The sequence below is a fragment of the Trematomus bernacchii genome, unplaced genomic scaffold (assembly GCF_902827165.1).
Source record: "Trematomus bernacchii unplaced genomic scaffold, fTreBer1.1, whole genome shotgun sequence".
Classification (NCBI taxonomy): Eukaryota; Metazoa; Chordata; class Actinopteri; order Perciformes; family Nototheniidae; genus Trematomus; species Trematomus bernacchii.
In genome coordinates this window covers 4,921,742-4,941,907 of record NW_022987582.1, presented here as the reverse complement: position 1 = coordinate 4,941,907, position 20,166 = coordinate 4,921,742, and the positions used below count along the sequence as shown (strand labels likewise).

The following is a 20,166-nucleotide window of genomic DNA, read 5'->3' as shown; positions in this document are numbered from 1 at the left end:
TCTGGGTACAGGTTTTGGTGAGGGACAGGTTGGTTTCCTCCTTTGACGTTACAGTCCCTCCTCTTCAGATGATCTCTCTCCCTTATTGGTGCATTGATCATGGTGCTAAAAGGATCTTTTGCTGATAAAAGGTGGTGACTGTCTTTGAAGTAAAGCAGTTATTTGAATTATTTCCTATTGCTATTTTGCTTAAAGTGTAGATGCAGATTTACTATTCATTATGTATTTGTTGTACAGGGTAAACCACAAATCAAGCAAAAGTGAAAATATAAAGCTTACACATTTTAAAGAACTGAGAACGGTTTTCTTTTAACCAAAACGTTTTATGACAAAGAAACAAGGAAGGCAGTTAGAGTGATATTTGCATGCCCTTGATGCTGTTTACCTTGTGCTGTACAGTACATGATTTCCTCCCCTTCAGCGTCACTTTCTGGTCAATACATTAATAGGATGTTCTGTGCTGAGACAAACACCACTTCAAAGTCCTTGATCTGTGACAGGAAACATACAAACAACAGATAAAAGCCCGCTATTACTGGTGTGCAGGGCTAGGCCTGAAACCAGCACTCTTGAAATATAAATATATTCTCTGTGTTTCGATGTGGTGATCCTCTCAGATGTTTTTGTTAAAAAGTGTACATAAATAGGTCAACTGTAGAGCTGGTCAGTTAAGCAGACCTTGATAGTTTAGTACATTATGACTTCTTTTGTGTGCCTTTTAAAGCCTCAATTGACCATGATTAATAGTCAGGCAGTCAAGATGACATATTTCTAAAATAATATAGTCATACATTCACAAAAATCTATTATATTTGTATACATTGTTTGTTTGTTGTTCATTATACATGATTTAACCTAGTTTTACTTGTTTCCCTTATAATCAACATTTGAAATGCAATAATTTGTGGGCCCTAATTTGTGGCTATTCATAGAATATTTTTGAAAATCTGCAAAATGTATTATATAATTCAGCTGACAGACATATTTGACATGTTAGCTGGTGAACATACTGTATGTAACAATGAATCTAACACCTAAAGAGCCATATATTTTTGGGTGGAGATCAAAACAGAGCTGAAAAAGAGTGAATGTTGGCTGCAGTGTTGGATATAGTAATGAAAGCAGTGCATGTTGTAGTTCTTCTGTCAAGAGTGGCCAAAATCCCAGTATGAAACAGTAAATGAGAAGGCAGCAGACGATTATGGGACTTTAAGGCACACAAGACCAAAAGTGGAGGATGGAGGAGAGGAAAGAAAAAAAGGACAGACCTATATAGCGAGAGAAGCATTGCGTACAATTGTACATGAAAAATGTTAACAAACTGAAACAAAAAACGATGTAACAAACACAGTTGGCCAAAAGTAATCTATGGTAAGTTGCAATTGGGGAGCAGATGGACATATTGCTGATGCAAGCCCATGTAATATAACATGGCAAAAGCCCTTTGAAGTCACATCTGGTATGAATTGAGATGCAGTAAATGGAAGATAGAGTGGGTTTTTGTGGTCAAATCCTATTGTTCTTGGTCAAAATACTGAAAATGGATGACTTTATATGAATTATGAATAAAGACGGTAACAAAAATGAATAATTACCTGATTATCATGATTTGTATCGTATGAGGAATTATCTCTTTGATTCAGATGGTTCTGTCTGCTTACATTTCACATATGAGATCATCCAGGCATAGATCGGTGTCATCTGCATAACTTTGAAAATAAAATTCCAAATCTACAGATAAAAAATAGCAGGGAGTGTGATACAAAGCTTTGTGGTACACCAAATGTAACAAATACAATGAAATCATGAGTTCCTGTTTTTGGGAGAAAACATTACAATTATCAATGGAACCAAATAAAAAAATCCATCCATGGATAGTTAGGAGTTTTGAGACAGTAAAAGAAGTTAGAAGCTAGGCTCAGGTTGGCTAGGATCATTGGTGAGAAGGAAGGCATAAGTAATTTTAGTGTAGTTTTAGAGAAATACAAAAAATCTAAACTCAGTTAGAACAGCGAGATGCTATCAGACATGTAACAAGTGTTGCCAAGTGTCTAGTTTACGTATCATTGTGGTTTTGGCTGTTTGAAAATAGGCTGCTGGATTCTTTAACTTTAGTTTCGCAGCCAATGCTGCTAGCTTTTACCTTGGATTGTTTAATTTTGTTTGTGGGTGTAGAAGAAGAAAAGAAAATCAAGGTCCATACCAGATGAACAGTGTACAGGTGTCATTACAGATAATATGTGACATCAAATTACATGTGAATGTGCTTGGCCAGAGACGGCCTTCATTGAATAACTTCATACAATTCCATATGGTAAAAGCCTACTAAGTAATGTAATTATGTCATAAATGTGACATGCTGTGAAGACGGGAAGTACTTTTCACAGTGATGGGATTGTCTTCTGTGCTTTACCAAACTCAACGTAAAGGAACATATCTGGCTTCCGGAGAGACTTTGAAGCACACCACAAGTCTTATCTGACTGAGAAATTAATTCGGAATATGTAGCACTTAAACACACAACACATCCTTTTCTTTGTCACCCACATGGTCAAGTGTGTATAGTGTTAAACACAAGGTGGTTTCCATCTAGTAGTTCGGTAGTGTAGTGATCAGAGGTTTGACAGATCTCTTGACATTGACGTTTTATTTTTCAGATTTATCATTAAGTCATAAATCCATTTTCAGTGTATATGCTTTTTCAATATCTACACATCTTTTTTTTTTTTTAAGTAAACTGTTGACCAGTAACAAATAAAGTATAAACTGATTTTGGTATGAATGCTCTGTACATGTATAGAACGCAAGCTTTAGTTCCTCTGCTCTGTTATGCACCTGCTAAATGTCACTTACCATCTGTAAAAGTTAAATCCTTGTGTGTATATGTGCACACATTAAGTATGTGCTGACATTTGGAGGGACTACTGTGCATTTGTTTGCCTGTGTGAACAGTTATTGCCAAGTATTGCTCTAACCGCTGGACAGTCTGATCTCATCGATTCCTCTCAGAGAAATTAGCATTATACCAACACTTAAATGTCATCTGTAGCTATATGTGAAGGAGACAGCCAGAGCTGATGCAAAGGGCTTCACCTTCCAGTAATATCAAGACTGTCAGTCCCCCCACACCACACTCCTCAGCACCTGCTATCCCCTCACTGTCAGTTTAACAATCACCATCAGACGCAGCACCAATGCTGACTCACTGAGGTGTCTAACTGTGTGGGGTATATGAGGTAAATGCTAGTCTGTGCGCATTCTGCAATAGCGTGTACTTCAGCCCACACACATCTTATATGATGTTAATGTTATTTGTCTTTTATTCATTTACTGAGCAACCTTTTGATCTACCTAAACGTTTTAATGTCTGCAAACTGAGGGGTTTCATATTGTTTGTTTTTTTGAATGAATCAAAGTGTTCCTGAACTAAACAAAACGCACACTCACACTGTGATGTGATAAAGGCCGTGTTAATATGAGTCGTCTTACATTACCACAGTGGCGGTATGTAAGCAATCGACTTCAGAGGAACCACTACCAAGATGACTGATGTGCGCCTGATGCCTCAAGGCCAAACTGTCACTGTACAGCCACAGAGCCTTTTCACAGTAATCTGGGTAAGCAGGACTACCCGTTAGTGTTGTGGTTTGGAAGAAGTGAAGCTATGCAGGGCTCGGGGCTGGGGTTGGCGCTTCTTTGTAAATTGTGGGTGAAGGAAGTGTGTGGCCTTCCCTGCCCACGCTTGTGACTGTAACGTGAATTGGTGCTTGGGAACTGTTTCAAAGCAGCTAATTAGTTAGTTTAACAGAGGGCTTGATATGTATTGATGCTTCTCACAGCATCAAGTACAGGAATATGATTAGATTAAAGCAGTCACTTTCTTAAAAATGAAAGGACATTAACCTCCAAAGCTACAGTATATACTTTCTCAGTGCACTACATTAAGTATTAAGGAACACACTCATGTTACTACCAATGTTACAATGATCGAAGATTATCATGGGTGATTAAAAGTTGATGTTGTTGCTCAGTCTTTTCCCAACAGCAACATTGTTGATAGAGTTATATCCACGAAAGTTTAAACAATGGTGCCTATACACAATATGGGCAATATAATCCAAGTAAATATTTTAATGCTTTAACATCATTTTTGTCATCACACCTTGTGCACCATGACACAAATTGCATTTATGTTGTATTAAAGACCAAACAAGTATGTTCTTATTGTACTTTAGGTTTCTTTTCCTAAGAATTCAGCTGGGGATTTGCACATTTATTTTCCAGTATGAGTTAGTCATACAGTCTTCCCCCTGCTAGATTGTGTTTTTTTGTGGTTCATTACATATGATGATCAATCTTCACTCACCTACATGTTGCCTGTGAAATGTATAACTGACATAAGTTTCCTTATCGCATGACCATGATGTCAGACTTTTTAGAGAGAGAAAATGTGAATGTGAAAAGCAATTCAATAAGCACAGACACATTTATGGGTCATTCATTTTTATTACACTATTCATTTTTCTCGACCAGTTTTAATTTCTCAGATTGCTTGCAAATACAGTTACACAACAGAGAACATTTTGCCAAATAGAAATATCTGTCTGCTGATTTGTGGAGCATGTCTTTGGTTAAAGATCTGAATGAAAATGAAGAACAGCTCTCTCTATCAACATCCCAAGAATCAATGCGTTATAATTTAAATCAGAGAGACAGGATCAATGTCTAACATTTAGCAACCGTTACACAAATTGAGTAATTTGGTTCTACTTGTGCTTAGCGCCTCTCCTTGTCAATTAGGCAGAGGTCATATGTCTATCTATATTTCACATTTCTGAACGTTATAAACTTGTCAATGTTTTCTTAAACAAGCTTTTAAATTTACATTACAGGTGAAAAGCATGACCCATGATCCAACTGATTATTACATAGAAATAAAAAATACAGAATAATTACATCGAAAACACAGCATTGTAAAAGGCAATAATGCAGCAATTAAAATCTCAATAACATTGTTTATATTTCGTCGGGAAGTAAGGGGACAGACAAACAAAGAAGTCTAGAGTTTGACAGAGGATGTACGTACAAATGTGTTTTGAGTAACTACAGTATACACCATTCTAAGTCTGCTAAATGCTGGTAGGAAACCTTCAGTGGTTTGGGAAACACAGGCAAGCTTATTCTCATCTATGGTTTCAGTAGTATCATTACAAGATCAAATTACTTAAAACTGTGAACATACAACGTTTTCATTCACTAACGTAGCTGTACAAATTATACAAGGGCTATGACTTGTCTTCACCTGTCATATCTCAACCGCAACCTGCAAGTAACCTGACCAAAGAGCGAGAGATTAATGCTAAACAAACCATTACTCTGATAGTCAAACTCATTTTGCTTATTTCAAAAGCAAACTTTACACAAAAAAACAACCTATAAGTAAACTACTTTCCCCCTGAATGGACAAGATGTGCAGGTTTTAAAAGTAAAATGTTGACCAGTAAGAAATAAAGTATAAACTGATTTTGGTATGAATGATCTCTTCTATAGGATTGTTAAAGACTGATGGAAAAAAAGCAATGTTCCTTAACCAAGTCGGTTTGAATGAAGTGGCTAAAGGAAATTCAACCTGACACACTAAGCGGTTAACAATCAGCCAGAAAAAAGGGTCAGTCCCTTTTTTTACTTACCTATACAGGGTACTATGTTGATCATAAATATGACGAACTACAATGAGTCATTCAGTGAGAAGCTATTTAAGAAGAGAGTAACTTAAATATAGCATCTATAGAGTACTAACATTCAATGTTGTTGAATCCAAATCAGTCAAACTTCTACTACCATGCCTAAATGTGGTGTTTTTTTTGGATTTATTACACACAATGACACTTCACATTACTATAGCTGTGGCCTCTTTACACTTCGCTGCTCTGTACATGTATAGCACGCAAGCTTTAGTTCCTCTGCTCTGTTACGCACCTGCTAAATGTGAAAATGATCAGGCTGCTACAGAAAGTGTTGAAGGGCATCAGGCATCTAGTCTTTCTGTTGGATGTGTTAAACTTCACTACTGCTAAAAAGGTCTACTAGGGGAATGATGCATTACTGAAAATATGATGGAAACTCAACGTCTACCTTAAATACATTCAGAAAGAAGTTACTTTGTCGTTGTCTTGTGCTGGTTTTTACAACAGTCCGTTTTCAATCAGCCATGTTAGGAAAAATGATTCTCCTTCTCGTAACAGCACAATTTACTTTTTTTATGTATTATTCCATTACATCGATGCAAATTAATCATAGAAATGTTTACATCTAGTAGTATGTATTCCTTACGTTATTTACAGTGTTAATTTTGTACGGTGACATTTCCGACTTCTCAAAAGCAATGACAAGAACAACACAAATAAATACAGCAGTATCATACACCAAGTTGTCATGCTTTCATTAAAATAACGGACTTCTGATTATTCTGTTTTACAGTTCTTTAGGCAGCAGTACAAATAAATCAAAATCATTCACTGACTAAATTATCTAAATGGAATATTTGGTATATTTTGCCAAATAATTTATAATACGTTTGAGGGTAGATCCTCAGAGTTAAAAACAAAAAAACTAAACATGACTTTTTTTGAACCACCAGCACATAGTTCTGTATCGACTAGTGTGGTCTTTTTGGCCTTTTATGTTTTGAAATGAAAGCCTTAATGTCTCACACATTCAAAGTAAGAACCTCCAAGTCCTCATTTAACGTTCATTTCGTTTGTTCATAAGAAGAATCGTCCAATGTTACAGTAGCTCATGGATAGTTTGACAATTAGCTTAGTAAATGCCCCAATATCACTGAGTGAGTTTCACATTTAGAATTAAACCATAACTTGACTAGGCTGTCACTCACACACAGATACATTATATCTAACTGTGGTACATTTTTAACAAAAGGGACTACTACTGAAAAATAAAAAGGTCTACTATAAAGCATTATGCACCGTTCAACTTCAGTTTCTAGTGAGGAGCAGTAGGTCAAGTCATGCCACTGGGATGGTTTTCCTGTCTATGAGGTGGGTGTATTTGAGGATTATGAAACGCTAATGTGTCACTGCTAATAGAAATCCTCAGACTCTAATGAGGAGGGGTATCAGATTACAATAGGTGATGTGAGTTTCTATCATATCTCATTATTCACATTCTAGTATTGATGATAGCTTGTTGTTGGTCATTTACAAAGGGTTTGGGACGTACCCTGTACTTGTTCAGATACTTTGTTAGCAACGCATCAAAAATCCGTCAACGGGAGTGTGTGTAGCTGGGACACCACTGTAAGGAAGAGTGGGGGGGAGGGGTGGGACAAAACAAGTGGTCAGGCATGACTTGTTGTTGATAACCCCAGTACCTCAGTTCATCTGTTCAAAGAATTTGTAGGTAGGGTTTTCATAGCCATGGTTTTGCATTTTGTTGAGCTGTCGTTCTTCTGGTGTCAGCATGGGGTCGACCTGCTGCGAGACAGACGAAAGCTCCAATTATTACACACTAAAGACACATTCACAAGCACGGAGCACACCTTCAACTGAGATGTGAGTACATTCAATACAATTATTTAGTCAACATTTGTAGGATGACTGCTGCAGTTTGTGGAGACTTCTCGAAGAATAATCCATAGTTTGCATTCTGGGAAATGGGCTTATTGGTTTACGTGAGTTAGATGAAAAGTATAATACCACTGTCCTATCTGTATTTAGCTGTAGATAGCAGTTGGTTAGCTTAGCTTAAAATAAACACTGAAAACATGGGAAAACCGCCAGCCTAAGTCTGTCTGCAGTTAGGAAAGTCGGCCTTCTAGCACCTCATTAATTACCATGGTAACATCTTGTTTGTTTAATCTGTAAAACATTTAAGTGTATAAACGACAATTTGCAACATTCCGAACACAACAAGTTTAGCTATTTTCCCACATTTGTGAAAGACAAAAAGCTACAGCTGCTGGCTACATTATGGGAGTTTGGATTTAATATTAACATCCAAATCTTGCAAAGAAAGAACATATGGATATTTCTTAAAATATCAAACTGTCCCTTTACCCTAAAGGATCTTACAGTATTTACATATTCAAGCACATTGGAAGGTGATTTATGGAAGCAAAAAATGATAGCTTGAAGGTGGGAAATACATCTAAAAACCTTTGAGGTGCTTTAGACAGTGCTATTGAAGGAAATAATGACATATATATATATTTAAAAACAATTTTCCTAAACTATAAAGTGCAAGACCACATATGTGGTTCTCTAAGAGCTTTTGGCCTATCTAGGATCGTACCTCTACGATGCCATGACTGATTGTGCCGTATGGCTTCCTGCGCACCAGCAGCAAGCTGATTACCATCACCATGGCGATCGCCACGGCCACCACGAGCAACCCAACCATCGCGCCACGATTAAACGTCTCCAAAGCATCGGGTTGCTTTGGAAAGAAAACAAAGAGCAGTTAGACATGAAATGAGCCATTCTGAAATACATTACGATGCTCATGCTCTTAGCCTCACCAGTTCATCTCTCTCGATCTCAGGAGGCTTGTTGACTACCTGCTTGAGCTCCACAGAGGTGTTGATCTAAAATGACAGGGAATTAGGGAAAAAATTGGGGGTCAGAAACATTAAAAAATATAACATAACTACAGAAAGCACAATTAATGAATTTAAAAAAACGATTATTCAACTGGGCTAGGTTTATATCACAGATTCTCAGATCATTTTCTTACTTTTTCCTCATATTCGTATGTGGGGCCTCTCTCAGATGTGGTATAATCATATTCTTCTACTGGAGACACTAAGGCTGACAGGAGACAAAATGTTATAAAAACATGTAACTGTAAGCAAAAGTCATTATTTACACTACAATCATTGTAAACAGAAAAACATCATGCTTTAATGACACTGAATCGGCTCACCTTTCTTGTTTGGCTGCACTTCTTTGGAGAAAGAAAAGAGGAAAATAGCATTAGCAACAGCAGGCTGACTTGTATCTGTTGAATATAATAACTATGTGGATGTATACCAATGCTGGGAGGATAAGGCCTGTTCTGGAAGGCTCTCTCCTCTTCCTCCTCGTCATCCTTTTCCTCCTCGCTCTCGGCCGGCAGAAGCTCCTCGGTGGTGCGGGTCTCAGAGAAGGAGGTGGTCATGAGCTCACTGATGTCTCCTCTTTCTGCCTTGACCAGCTCCTCTATAGGTCATACATAAAGAAACAATCCATCAGAACAGATATGTTACAACAGGAAATATAAAAAAAACAAGGCAGCCTGCAGATTTATAAAAACAGTAGCGTCGCTTACGTATATCATCGTGAAGCTCCTCAGCCAAGTTAGGATCCTTGTACAGCAGTGCAAGACTCTGGTTCATCCTCTCTTCAATGACATGGAGATGTGTGTACACCTGCAAAATATAATTATGCTTAGTTTTTTACGAAGTAAGGGCCAACAAAGCTCAATCAAAGAAGTCAAACTGGTCTTTGCTGTGAAAAGAGAAGCAGTGATTCGTTCCTTAAATGAATGAAAAATGAATATAAATGTTCTATGTGTCTAGTCTGCGTTTGAAGTCTGCACAGACTGACTTTGATCTGATTTTAATGAAAAGAAGATTGGTAGCCGTTTCACCTATGTGGATTCAGTTCATATTAACTTATCTGTGACGCGTACTAACTTTTCAGCACACAGTGTTCTGTACTTTTCATGGCCAGCAGAAGACAGCCCTGCTTTTTTTTTAAAAAGTGTGTGCCAAAAGCCTCTAGGGGGCAAATACCTCATGCACTCTCAGACACACACCTGGAATTTCATCTGCTCAGCCTTCTGGGGGTCGACAGCCACAATATGCTGGTAATGCCTGAGTGTGTGTCTGCGGTCCTTCTGCTCTGCTGCCATGTATCGCTTCAGAGCCTGCAGCACACGCTCTGGCTGGAAGACAGAGGGGGCAGAGTCAGGAAATGCCAGACTGTTAGATAACGGCACACAGAAAGGATTTAAAGCAGATATGTAATTGAGCCAGGTTGAACTCTATCTATTCTTCTTTGCACTCCATGATGGGCGTACCTGAGGGGGGTCCGACTGTACGGCAGTAAGGTAGTTCTCCAGGGCCAGACGGCGGTTGTTGTTGAGTATGGCCTCCACTCTGGCCAGATGAGTCTCCACCAGTCTCTGCCTCTCTCCAGCGACCTGCTCCTCCAGCGTCTGCAGCACAGACTGGAAGTGCTGGTAGAGGAAACATAGATGCAAGGATGACCAAAGGGGCTCTATAACCACATGAGTATTTAAACTATGGGATGAATCCTGTAGGAGCCACATTTGAAGTAGTAGTTTCTGTGTTTATTACGGGACATGTTTTTGAGTCACTTTAGGTGGTGGGCGTGTCTAAGGATTTGTGTGGTGACGTTTGCGGTTATATCCGGTTGCTTTTACCTGCACACTTGGTGATAGATGGAGGGGGAGTGAGCTGGAGAAGGACAATTTTTGTTGACCGCACGCACGCATGCACACATAATATACATATGGATATGGACTATTGAACTTTTGCTAAGAAAATAAAAGGTCAAACGCATACTGTTGGAAAGACTGAGTTTTTGCGCGTCCACAGTGTTTTTCTCTTGTTTAATCCCTCGCGGCACTATGTTTGAAAGTTTACTGCCGCAATAAATCCTATAGAGTTTGAAAAACAATGTCTGCTTACCTCATTCAGGGCCTGTCGCTCTAACCGAGGCAGATTCTTTGACTGGTTGTCTGCCTCGGCCCATTCCTTCATGATCTGAGGAGTTAAATATACTGTGTAAATAGCACACTGATAAAAAGTACATTTGGCATAAAATGTGTTTAAGTTGTCACATCACATAAAGTGCATAAAAAGTAACAGTGCAACTCTCCCTTTTAACTTATGCACATGTAAACACAATGTCACCGATTTAGAAATGAACTGGTTTTAAAATCTTGGGATGTCTGGCTAAAAATCAAATGTCAACAATTTAGGAAATATACTAATTCACAGGCTGTTCCCTAAAGAAAGCCAGGCAATAGTTGTCATACCATATTTAATCACCTCAAAAGAAAATGCTGGCAGTTGTAAGGAATGTTTGAAATTTAGAGACAAAACAGACGCAGTAGTTTTCTGACTTACTAAGTTGTCCTTTTTTATATAAAAGGCTAGTTACGAAAGAACAGTAAACCTATCATAACTGTGCATCTTTAAAGTCATGCTCTTATCAAACTGTTGAGCAAAATGGCCTGGCAGTGATAAAAAGATGGTATTTGTGGTAACACCACAAATCAAAAATACAATCTCTAACTTGTACAGCTCCTGTCTTGAGAATGTAAGCGTGTGTACTTGTTTGTAAGATACGCACGCACAAAAACACATTCAGATGTGAAGTGTGATAAACTTCCATCATGTGTTGTGTAAAAACAACAAATACTGCAAAGTATACATTTTTAAATCTTTGTATTTATAATAATGTTAACTCCTGGAGAGTCTTGTTTTGCACTGAACGTATACCCATTGGCATTTTAAAAGGATTAATTACACATGTGATTATATGCTAGCTACAGTCCATACAAGGTCACACTGACCAGCTCTTTTTGTTTGGGCATATTTGAATTCTAAATGTGTCTTGTCTTTATCTGCTGTCCTGATTGCACATAAAACATGTTGAGGATTAGATGAGAAAATGAGAGCAATAGAACAGCCAGTCTCAGTCCGACCTGCCAGCCAACAACCATTAGCCTCTTCTCTGCCGTGTGAAAGTCACCTCATTGATGCGCTTCATTCTGCGTTCCTCCAGGTCTGTTTTGGCACGCAGGAAGTTGGCATGCTCCGTGTCATCCACTGGCTTCTCAAAATAAACATCAACGCCATCTGTGGGCCTGGGTGTTGTCACTAGTTAGGAGAGACAGAAAACAGAGGTTATTACCGTCACACAGACTGCAAAAGCCAGAGAGCAATTATCCTGTTATTAAAAGAACTGCCTCGGTCAAAATGTGACAGGGAAGGCAATTTTACACTCCAATTCAAGGAAGGGGAAACCACAATAGAAAACTACATTGGATTTTGCTCTGGAAAGATGAATCAATTACTTAATTTATGAATTACTTTAGAATCCCAAACATTTAGGAGATCGCTGATCCCATTCTGCTTGTTGTGTCTGGATTTTGAATTAGCGTGCAATCAACATTATTTTAAATGCGAATACAACAGCTCCTATCATCAAATTGTATCCAAACCAATGGAATAAGACTTTAGTTAAACTGAAGTAGTTACAGCGCACAAATGGATAATTTAATTGTTTCAATTGTTTCCCACACATACAGTGAGTAATATCATGGTTTTCATCCTGAGTTTGTTCTAAGTAGTTTATATGTTTGGTGGTCAGCTGCTCCATTTGCTGCGCACATGAGAAAGAGCCCTGCTGAGGCCTGGAGGTTGCTGAGTGGGTGGAAGTGTGATATGCCTAAGATCTACATGACACACGCACAAGTGGTGAGGACAGTGGTCAGTGAAGACTGTTGAGAAATATTCAGTATATATTTAGACAGAGACACTTGTTTGCATTTCTCCAACATGCCCATCTTCATCCATGCACCTCACACATGTATGGGGTGTGTGTGTTGGACCCCATACATGTGTGAGGTGCTTGGATGAAGATGGGCATGTTGGATGAAAACAGATAGTTTCACTTCACTACTATAGTTTACAGCCGAGGAGATGTGCTGAGCATCATAAGGGTTTTTATCAATGTTACTATTCTTATCATACTCCTTATCTGTTCAGTTCTTTATTGAAACTCTTACAGGTTATAAAATTGCTTTTCATATAGATTTTAAATAGAAATACATGAGGTTTCTTGAGCAGCAAAAGTAATTCCTTCAACAGCAAAGTCACTATATAAAATACATAATATTCCTGGAAACAGAGTACTGTGGGCAAAGCAGCAGAAATAACTATTTTTGAAATGTTTATGCTCGTTGAACATGTGTATTGACAAAGTAATGGCTTTTTATTGCAGCCCAGCACCAGCAATGAGAGCAGAGTAGATGCTACAGTGTGATAATAAATTAAACAAAACAATTCAAGATTATCGATAATAGAACTGGTTACATTTGGAGCATATCAATACTTGAGCCCCGGGCACACCGTTTAACCTGGTTTCCGTACCCGTCCCTATTCAAGAGTGATGCTGTCATCAAAAGTTTTTAGATCTTTGATTATTGTGTGTTCTTATCTACAGCTACTAAACACTCTTTGCATGCCAAGCAAACATGAGGGACACTCACAGCTCTCTTCCTTCACCAGAGGTGCAGAGGTGGTGGGCTTCTGGCTTTTCTCGTAGAAGAAAGAGTCCATGTAGTCAGATGTTTGGTAGGGACCTGAGTCAATGGAGTATTCATACTCTTCTGGGCCTTTCACAGCTATTGCCTCGTCGTCCTCCTCCTCTTCCGCCTCTTCCTCATCAACTTCGTCTTCCTCGTCTTCCTCCTCCTCGTCTTCCTCCTCCACCACTTCATCATCCTCCTCTTCCATATCGGCTTCGTCTGCATCAGTGTCAGGAGAGGGGCTGGGAGTGGGGGCTGTCACTTTGGTTCTGTGGAAAGCCAAACAGTCATTACTTTGACAGCCAGTAACACACATCTCTCAGCCTCCTACATGTCAAGCTGAATGATCTTACACAGAATTGAGTTTTCCGTTGGTCTGGGACGTGAATGTCTGAGGAGCAGCGGGGACGTCTCTCTCCTCGATCTCTGCTTTGCCGTTGGAACTCCCTCGGCCTGGGCAGCACACATACTCCACTCCTCGGAAATGATCTCCACATGGCAACAGCATCCCATAGCTGTGGAGCTCCAGATTGTCTGCAGTGCATTCCTGACAGGGTAGAAAGTTGAAATACTTTGTGTTAAAAGTTACAAAGAAATAAAGCAAAATGTAAATATAATGAGAGATAATTCTGAGTTTCTTCTTTCTGAATATGAAATGTTGACAGGAGGTGAACTCAGTCATCATTTTGCTCTTTAAAAAACACCTCGGGTAGGCGTACTGATAATGTGACGTGATGCACGACAAACCACAGAGCAGACGTGTCTAGTCTGGACTGCTGTTTCTATTTTGGCTACAGAAATGTTTTTTTGGCGGCACTGGGTTGTTCAAGATTCAAGGCTTTTATTGTCATTCGTACATAGCTACAGTGTAGTTATGTCGAACAAAATCTTAGGTAACAGGCTCCTCCAACAGTGCAACATAATAAAACATGTGTATGTGATTACCCTGCTGCTTTTATGCGGCTTGAAAACTTTTATCATCTTTGTAGATATTTGCTTTACATCTCTATTTGCTCTTCTCACCTCCTTAGCGATGCTGTGCCAGTACACGTAGCTCTCGCAGGCATCCATCTGCTCCTGGTGGAGGAAACGGCATCGGTCGGGCACCAGCAGGGCCTCGCTCACATACTCGCCCCCTGCAGAGTGGAGAAAGGGCTAGTTCAGAGTACGATGATTTTAAACAGTGGGACTATTTTAAGTCATAATAATAGTAAACGTTATTTATATAGCACCTTTCATGATAGATGCAACCAAAAGTGCTTTACAGATACAAAGTAAGGACGACACATACAGATTAAACATGGAGGAACATAGGAGACAGAACGAGCCTATCACAGAACGATAAAACAATAAAACATGAACAGTGACACAACTAAAATTACCCCAAATAAAAAGCCAAATAAAAAAGATAGGTCTTCAATTTAGTTTTAAGAACTCCAATGGAGTTTGCTGTTCTAAGACCCAAGAAGAAGTGTGGTGTTATAAGGAAAGAAATAGCGTATATGAATGAAAGAAATCTGTGTGATGCAAAGAAGGCATAAAACAAATAAAAAGGATGGTGTAGAATAGTTAAATGGGGATGGGGTGCATACATTTGTAATGTACAAGCACTTTCAGAAGATAAACTGCAGCTATGGTATGTTTAAAATGAATATTCAACATTTATTATAAAAATCATGAATGCAGCTGTCTTATTTGATTTAAACAATGAATCATACAGAAGTGAGGAACACGTTTTGTAATCTATTTGCATTTTAGACATGTTCCATATATGGCACTATTACTACATACTGGCCTTTAAGGCTTACGGTACACATAAAGGAAAGTGTTTACCTATGTTAAGGAGTAGTGAACTAAATGTAGTTAAACTAGTAGTAAATTGAAGTAGCTTGCTGGTAGTTTCACTATGTTCATATTAAAACTTGATTGAAGTTCTCAAACTATGTTTTTTGCCATTTTTTGTGTAGTACATTTTGACTTGAGAGAGTTCTACAGCGCTGTGTTTATAATAATCAAGAAGGTTTCTGGATCCAGGGTGACTCACTACTCACTCATTCACTCGTCCATTGTTAGCCTATCTTCCCTCCTAGTGGCTTATAGCGGCCATGGCCCTTCTGCAATACTGTGGACTGAACATTTGTTTCACTGTCTTTCTATTGTTCTAATAGTACCGAGGAAAAAATATATCGCTGTTGCATTGATTGAGATGCAAAGGAATATTCATTTTTTTTAAACAATATAAAACCATATGTGGAATTGTTTTGGCCTTTGTTGTAGAGCAGTCAGAGTATGTCGTACCCCTGTCCACATTTTTGTTTCCATTGTCCATAGTACACAGTCAATCCATCAAAAGTATAAAAGGGAAGTATAGACGTACAGTATGAATTCCTAGCAGTGACATTATATAATGACAGTGTGGTGTGTTGATCTTACCTAGACAGCGGTAGGGCAGCACTATGAAGGGGTGTGGCTGGCAGTGGCCCCAACCTTTCTTACACCAGGCGGGGATGGTGACAGGTATTTTTGACTCCTCTATATGTGAGATCGGAAGTGCTGGGTACATCTGGACGTACGGGTACATGCAGAGACCACCAGAGACAGAAACAGATAGATGGATGGACAGAACAGAGGGTTTGAAGACAGGAGGGACAGGGAGAATCAGTTAGAAGATAGGTTGGGGGTTTGGTTGGGAGGGTGGGTAGAATGAAAGTAGCAGGAACCAGGGAGAAGAGGGGGGAGAGCACAGTCAGTGGGGAGAACACTAACAAGGGAGAGAGTCATGCAACATTTTCTCTTATAGAAAGGCTGTTTAAATCCTTTATTTCCAGCCATGTTAGACATGGCAAACTGAAATTATTATTTCAATAAACATTCTTCTTCTTTTATTTCCAATTTCACATGTGACTACTTTCACTTAAAATCAAGGCCAATAATTTAAAACTCATTATGAGCTTTAATAGTGAGAGAAATTATCTGGCACAGAGTCTGAATGCACACTTAAATGCTTTCATCACAAATGTCAAGGAAAACATGGATGCTTTGTGTAAAAGCTATCACAGCTGCATAATGTGTCTGCTAATCGCATTACACTCCATTCAGATCCGTAGCAGCAGTGTCTATTTTGACCTCCAGATGGCGCTTGGTTGCCTTTACCGTTCTACTTCAAATACATATTTTTGAGGGAGGAGTGTGTGGAGAGTAGGTGTAACATTGACTACCTTACAGCACATGTTTAAGAGTACACATATTGGATAACAAGAGGAGGGAAAGTGGATGGCGCTACAAATGAAATATTGAAATATTCCAACAAGCCACCATCACTTCACTATATATGGTTAAATATATAGATTGACAGGTGTTAGAAAAACCAAATTATATATTAATAATATGCAATTGGGATTTAATGCTTAATTCTTTGGCATCAAATGGACAGTTCACCTAAATATCTAAAACACATATTTATTCTCTTGTCTGTTGTGCTATTTATAAATCTCTATATATATTTTTTAGTGGGAGTCGCCAGATGTTGGATATATCGGCCATAGACAAGTCTGTTTTGTATTCAATATAATGGAACCAAATAGCGTGTTGTGCTTAAAAATCACAACAGAGAGGTCTCTTTTCAGAAATCAATCACAAGCTAGATCTTCTCTTCAACAAATAGATGCACATTTCTTTCTATAGCGTTATAAGATAGAAAGAAAAAAGTTACTACATTATAGTCATGGTTCCTGGAAATAGACATTGCTGTTAAGTTTTTCAAATATATTCAATGTCACTTTTTGCGTGCCATCTAGTTCCATTTTACAGAGAGGAGGAAGACATCTCGACGGACGATATCTCCAAAACTCGGCAAATCGCACCTGAACAATCTAGAGGGTTTGAGAAAAGTAATGTGTGATTTTGTGGGTGAACTGTTCCTTTTAAGAGTGATACTGTTTTTTAAAATAAGGCTGATTTTAAGATACTGTTCAGGTTAAAATGATTTCTTTGCAAGGTTTAGGACCTTACCTTCTGACAGTAAGACAGGATCTCTCCGGGCTCTTTGAAGCAGCCCTGCCGGCCCTGAGGGTCCGGCTCCCATTGGCCAGTCTGTAGGTTAATGTGCAGGAGCTGACGGCCGCAAAACATGGCAATCTGTGGCTCAGCGCCTTCTGGGTCTGGCCTGTTCACCTCGGTCATGGCCAGGGCCTAGAGAGCATAGGAAGGAGGGAAGAGAGAGACAAGGGAGTAAAGTTAGAGTTAATATAAACACAGTGGCTGATAATACTGTGTTTGAAGCTGATCCAGGGCGGGTAGACCACAGATAATTCCTAAATGCACTACAGCACTTTCCAACATTAGACCAAAAGTGTAAGCAAGGGTGCAAGACTGAGTGAGGGAAGATCGAAACAGAGTGGCGAGAATGTAGAGGAAGCTAATGCACAGGAGAATTGAGTGCACACTGCAAAGCTTTAATAGAATATCGGAGAACCTCAAATTCAGAAAAAAGATCTGTAAAAGACAGTGAAGTGAATAAGAAGGAGAGCCAATAAAAAGCTTGAGTTATTGTCTGGTGGCCTATTCTCCCTGTTGGCTGACAGCTGTGACAGCTGAGGAAAGGAGGAATGATTAAAAGGAAGGTGTATAGCATAAATATACGAGAGTATGTAAAAGATTGTCTGCCGCCCCTCCTCCAGCGGCCTTCTAGGATGTTGTTATTGATCGTGGGATATGTTGCCTCTGCCTGGGGGAGGGCCCAGGGGACCCCACATAGAGGAAGAAACAGCAGCTAGGGCTGGGAGTCAGGTGTTAATACAAGCTCATTGACCGATGGGCCACTTCACTACATTAACACACAGCACAGAGACAGAGAGAGCCCAGGGAGGAATAAAGGAGGGGTGGGGTTAGGTAAGAGTAGGACAAAGCTCTATAAACAGCACAAACAAGGATCTGCCTTAACAAACAAAGCAGGATTTCAAAAAATGTCACAGCAGCAGGCCCTCAAGAATCATGATAAATGTGGAAAAGTGAATCATGTTCCACTAGATGTCTGAGTCATCTTTGGGGCAGATTTGACCTTTTACAAACACGTCTGCAAGTAAGTAAAATATGTGGTTTTCACAGTGCATCATTTGACAGTAACCTTCATGGTGGAGAACATGCGATAATGTTTACGGTCCAAAGCTCCTCAAAAGGACATCCCGTGCCCCGGAGCCTATGTATAGCTCGTATCCTTTCATCTGCACTGACAGACAGATGGACCCACCGACGACAGACAAGACGAGCGACGCTGAACCAATTAGAAGGAAGTTGCCCAAAGGGAAGAAATGGAGGAGATAAAATATGGGAGAGTGACGCCTGATCAAAGGGAAGCCCTACTTTGGCCGACTGGAGCTTACGTTTTTGAAGTCCTAATTAAAATTCAAACAGAATAAAATAAATATATAAATCCCTTTGAGTAAATGTACAATAAATATAAAAGGCCCTGAGCAGCCTGTGCATTATAATTACACTAAGAGCAGTTTGTGTTTCTGCATGTCCTAGCAGATTTCTTACAAATTACGGATCTACTTTTCATTACTGCTGACCATTTCCAAAAGCATAGCGCAGTTTTTTACATTCATGAATGCTTTTCCCTCCTAGGTTTTAGGCTTTTCATTAATTTTAATAGTTTAGATATAAATAAGCAGAGGATTACAAAGTTGCTTAAGACGTGTAATCACAGCCAACATGCTACAGGGTAGATTCAAAGTTTCTCTGCTTTAAATATAGCAAATTATCCAATGCAACAACATTAACTTCTTCCTTTTCTTCCTGTGAATATTGCCCATCGTTTGTCCTCTGGGGTTTTGGACAATATTGCTCTTAAAACAATGCTGTTTTGCAGCCAATCTAAATATGGGGCTGTCAGTACTTGCTGACAACTCCAGTGTGATGGATTACCCATCAAGCAAGTTGCTGCTTGTTAGTTAGCTGTAGTTAATCATCAACCAACAGTTAAATAAACGGAAACAATGGCTGCTACATAAAGTATGGAATAAACATGTTGCAAAAAAATTGCTTAACGGTGCTTTGGAAAAGTGTTGATTTATGATTTGTAGTGTGTTGTCAGCTATTAATGTAAATGTAAACTGTTGGTAGTTTCACAGCATGACATGTTATATTTCCCTTTAAAACTAAATGACAGTATTAGTAATTGACAGTGCTAAAATTGATCTTTTTTTAATGGTTAAAGGTAGGGTAGGTAAGTTTGAGAAACCGGCTCGAGATCGCTAGAATTTGAAAATACACAACCGGAGAAAATCTGCCACTTCCTTACAGAGCCCCTCCTCCAACACACACGAACGCGCACATGACCAATGAGGGCACGAGATAAGTTTGTGCACAGATGGAAGGCTGACAGGCAGGTAGGCCATCCAGTTATTTTAGCCGGGCCGGCTAAAATGATTGGTCGTGCTTTTTACAGTACTACGGCTTCCACAGATGACATTTTTTTATGGATTTTTTGTCAAAGCACTTAAGATATTCATTGCTATCGGGATGTTAAGAGCATTCCATGGAATATAACAAAAAGTGTATCTCGAGCCGGTTTCTCAAACTTACCAACCCCACCTTTAACTTAAGAGTAATATTTGATGAGTACAATATAACACTGCTGAAGCTGCTGTAACAGTCTGAAGCTGCTGAGCTAGTGTCTATATAGATATATCTCTCAGGGAAGGTCAGTGCCACAAAGAGAAAAATACTTCCGGATATTTGAGAAGATAACCTGGCAGCTCCCCCTGGTCCAGCTCTCTCATTCCGCCTGCTCTCCACTATACTGCACTTGCAGAAAATCAATGC

General features: G+C 39.2%; 1 protein-coding gene across 3 annotated transcripts in view; it reads right to left on the bottom strand.

The window, feature by feature from the left end:
* Window positions 1–4,485: 4,485 nt before the first annotated feature.
* The window catches only part of aplp1 (amyloid beta (A4) precursor-like protein 1), a 32,833-nt gene continuing 17,152 nt past the window's right edge, over window positions 4,486–20,166 (bottom strand). Inside the window, exons 2-17 of one of the 3 annotated variants that reach the window (XM_034127574.1) lie at window positions 17,353–17,532; window positions 15,775–15,904; window positions 14,365–14,477; window positions 13,695–13,888; window positions 13,303–13,610; window positions 11,781–11,908; window positions 10,712–10,786; window positions 10,078–10,236; window positions 9,814–9,942; window positions 9,325–9,424; window positions 9,048–9,215; window positions 8,941–8,961; window positions 8,752–8,825; window positions 8,537–8,602; window positions 8,311–8,454; window positions 4,486–7,493 (exon numbers count right to left, since the gene is read on the bottom strand). In XM_034127574.1, coding sequence (XP_033983465.1) covers window positions 7,392–7,493; window positions 8,311–8,454; window positions 8,537–8,602; window positions 8,752–8,825; window positions 8,941–8,961; window positions 9,048–9,215; window positions 9,325–9,424; window positions 9,814–9,942; window positions 10,078–10,236; window positions 10,712–10,786; window positions 11,781–11,908; window positions 13,303–13,610; window positions 13,695–13,888; window positions 14,365–14,477; window positions 15,775–15,904; window positions 17,353–17,532 — 2,091 coding nt within the window. In that variant the 3' untranslated portion in view covers window positions 4,486–7,391. The remainder of the gene's footprint in view (window positions 7,494–8,310; window positions 8,455–8,536; window positions 8,603–8,751; window positions 8,826–8,940; window positions 8,962–9,047; window positions 9,216–9,324; window positions 9,425–9,813; window positions 9,943–10,077; window positions 10,237–10,711; window positions 10,787–11,780; window positions 11,909–13,302; window positions 13,611–13,694; window positions 13,889–14,364; window positions 14,478–15,774; window positions 15,905–17,352; window positions 17,533–20,166) is intronic. The other 2 variants (XM_034127575.1, XM_034127576.1) reach the window with 2 other exon arrangements.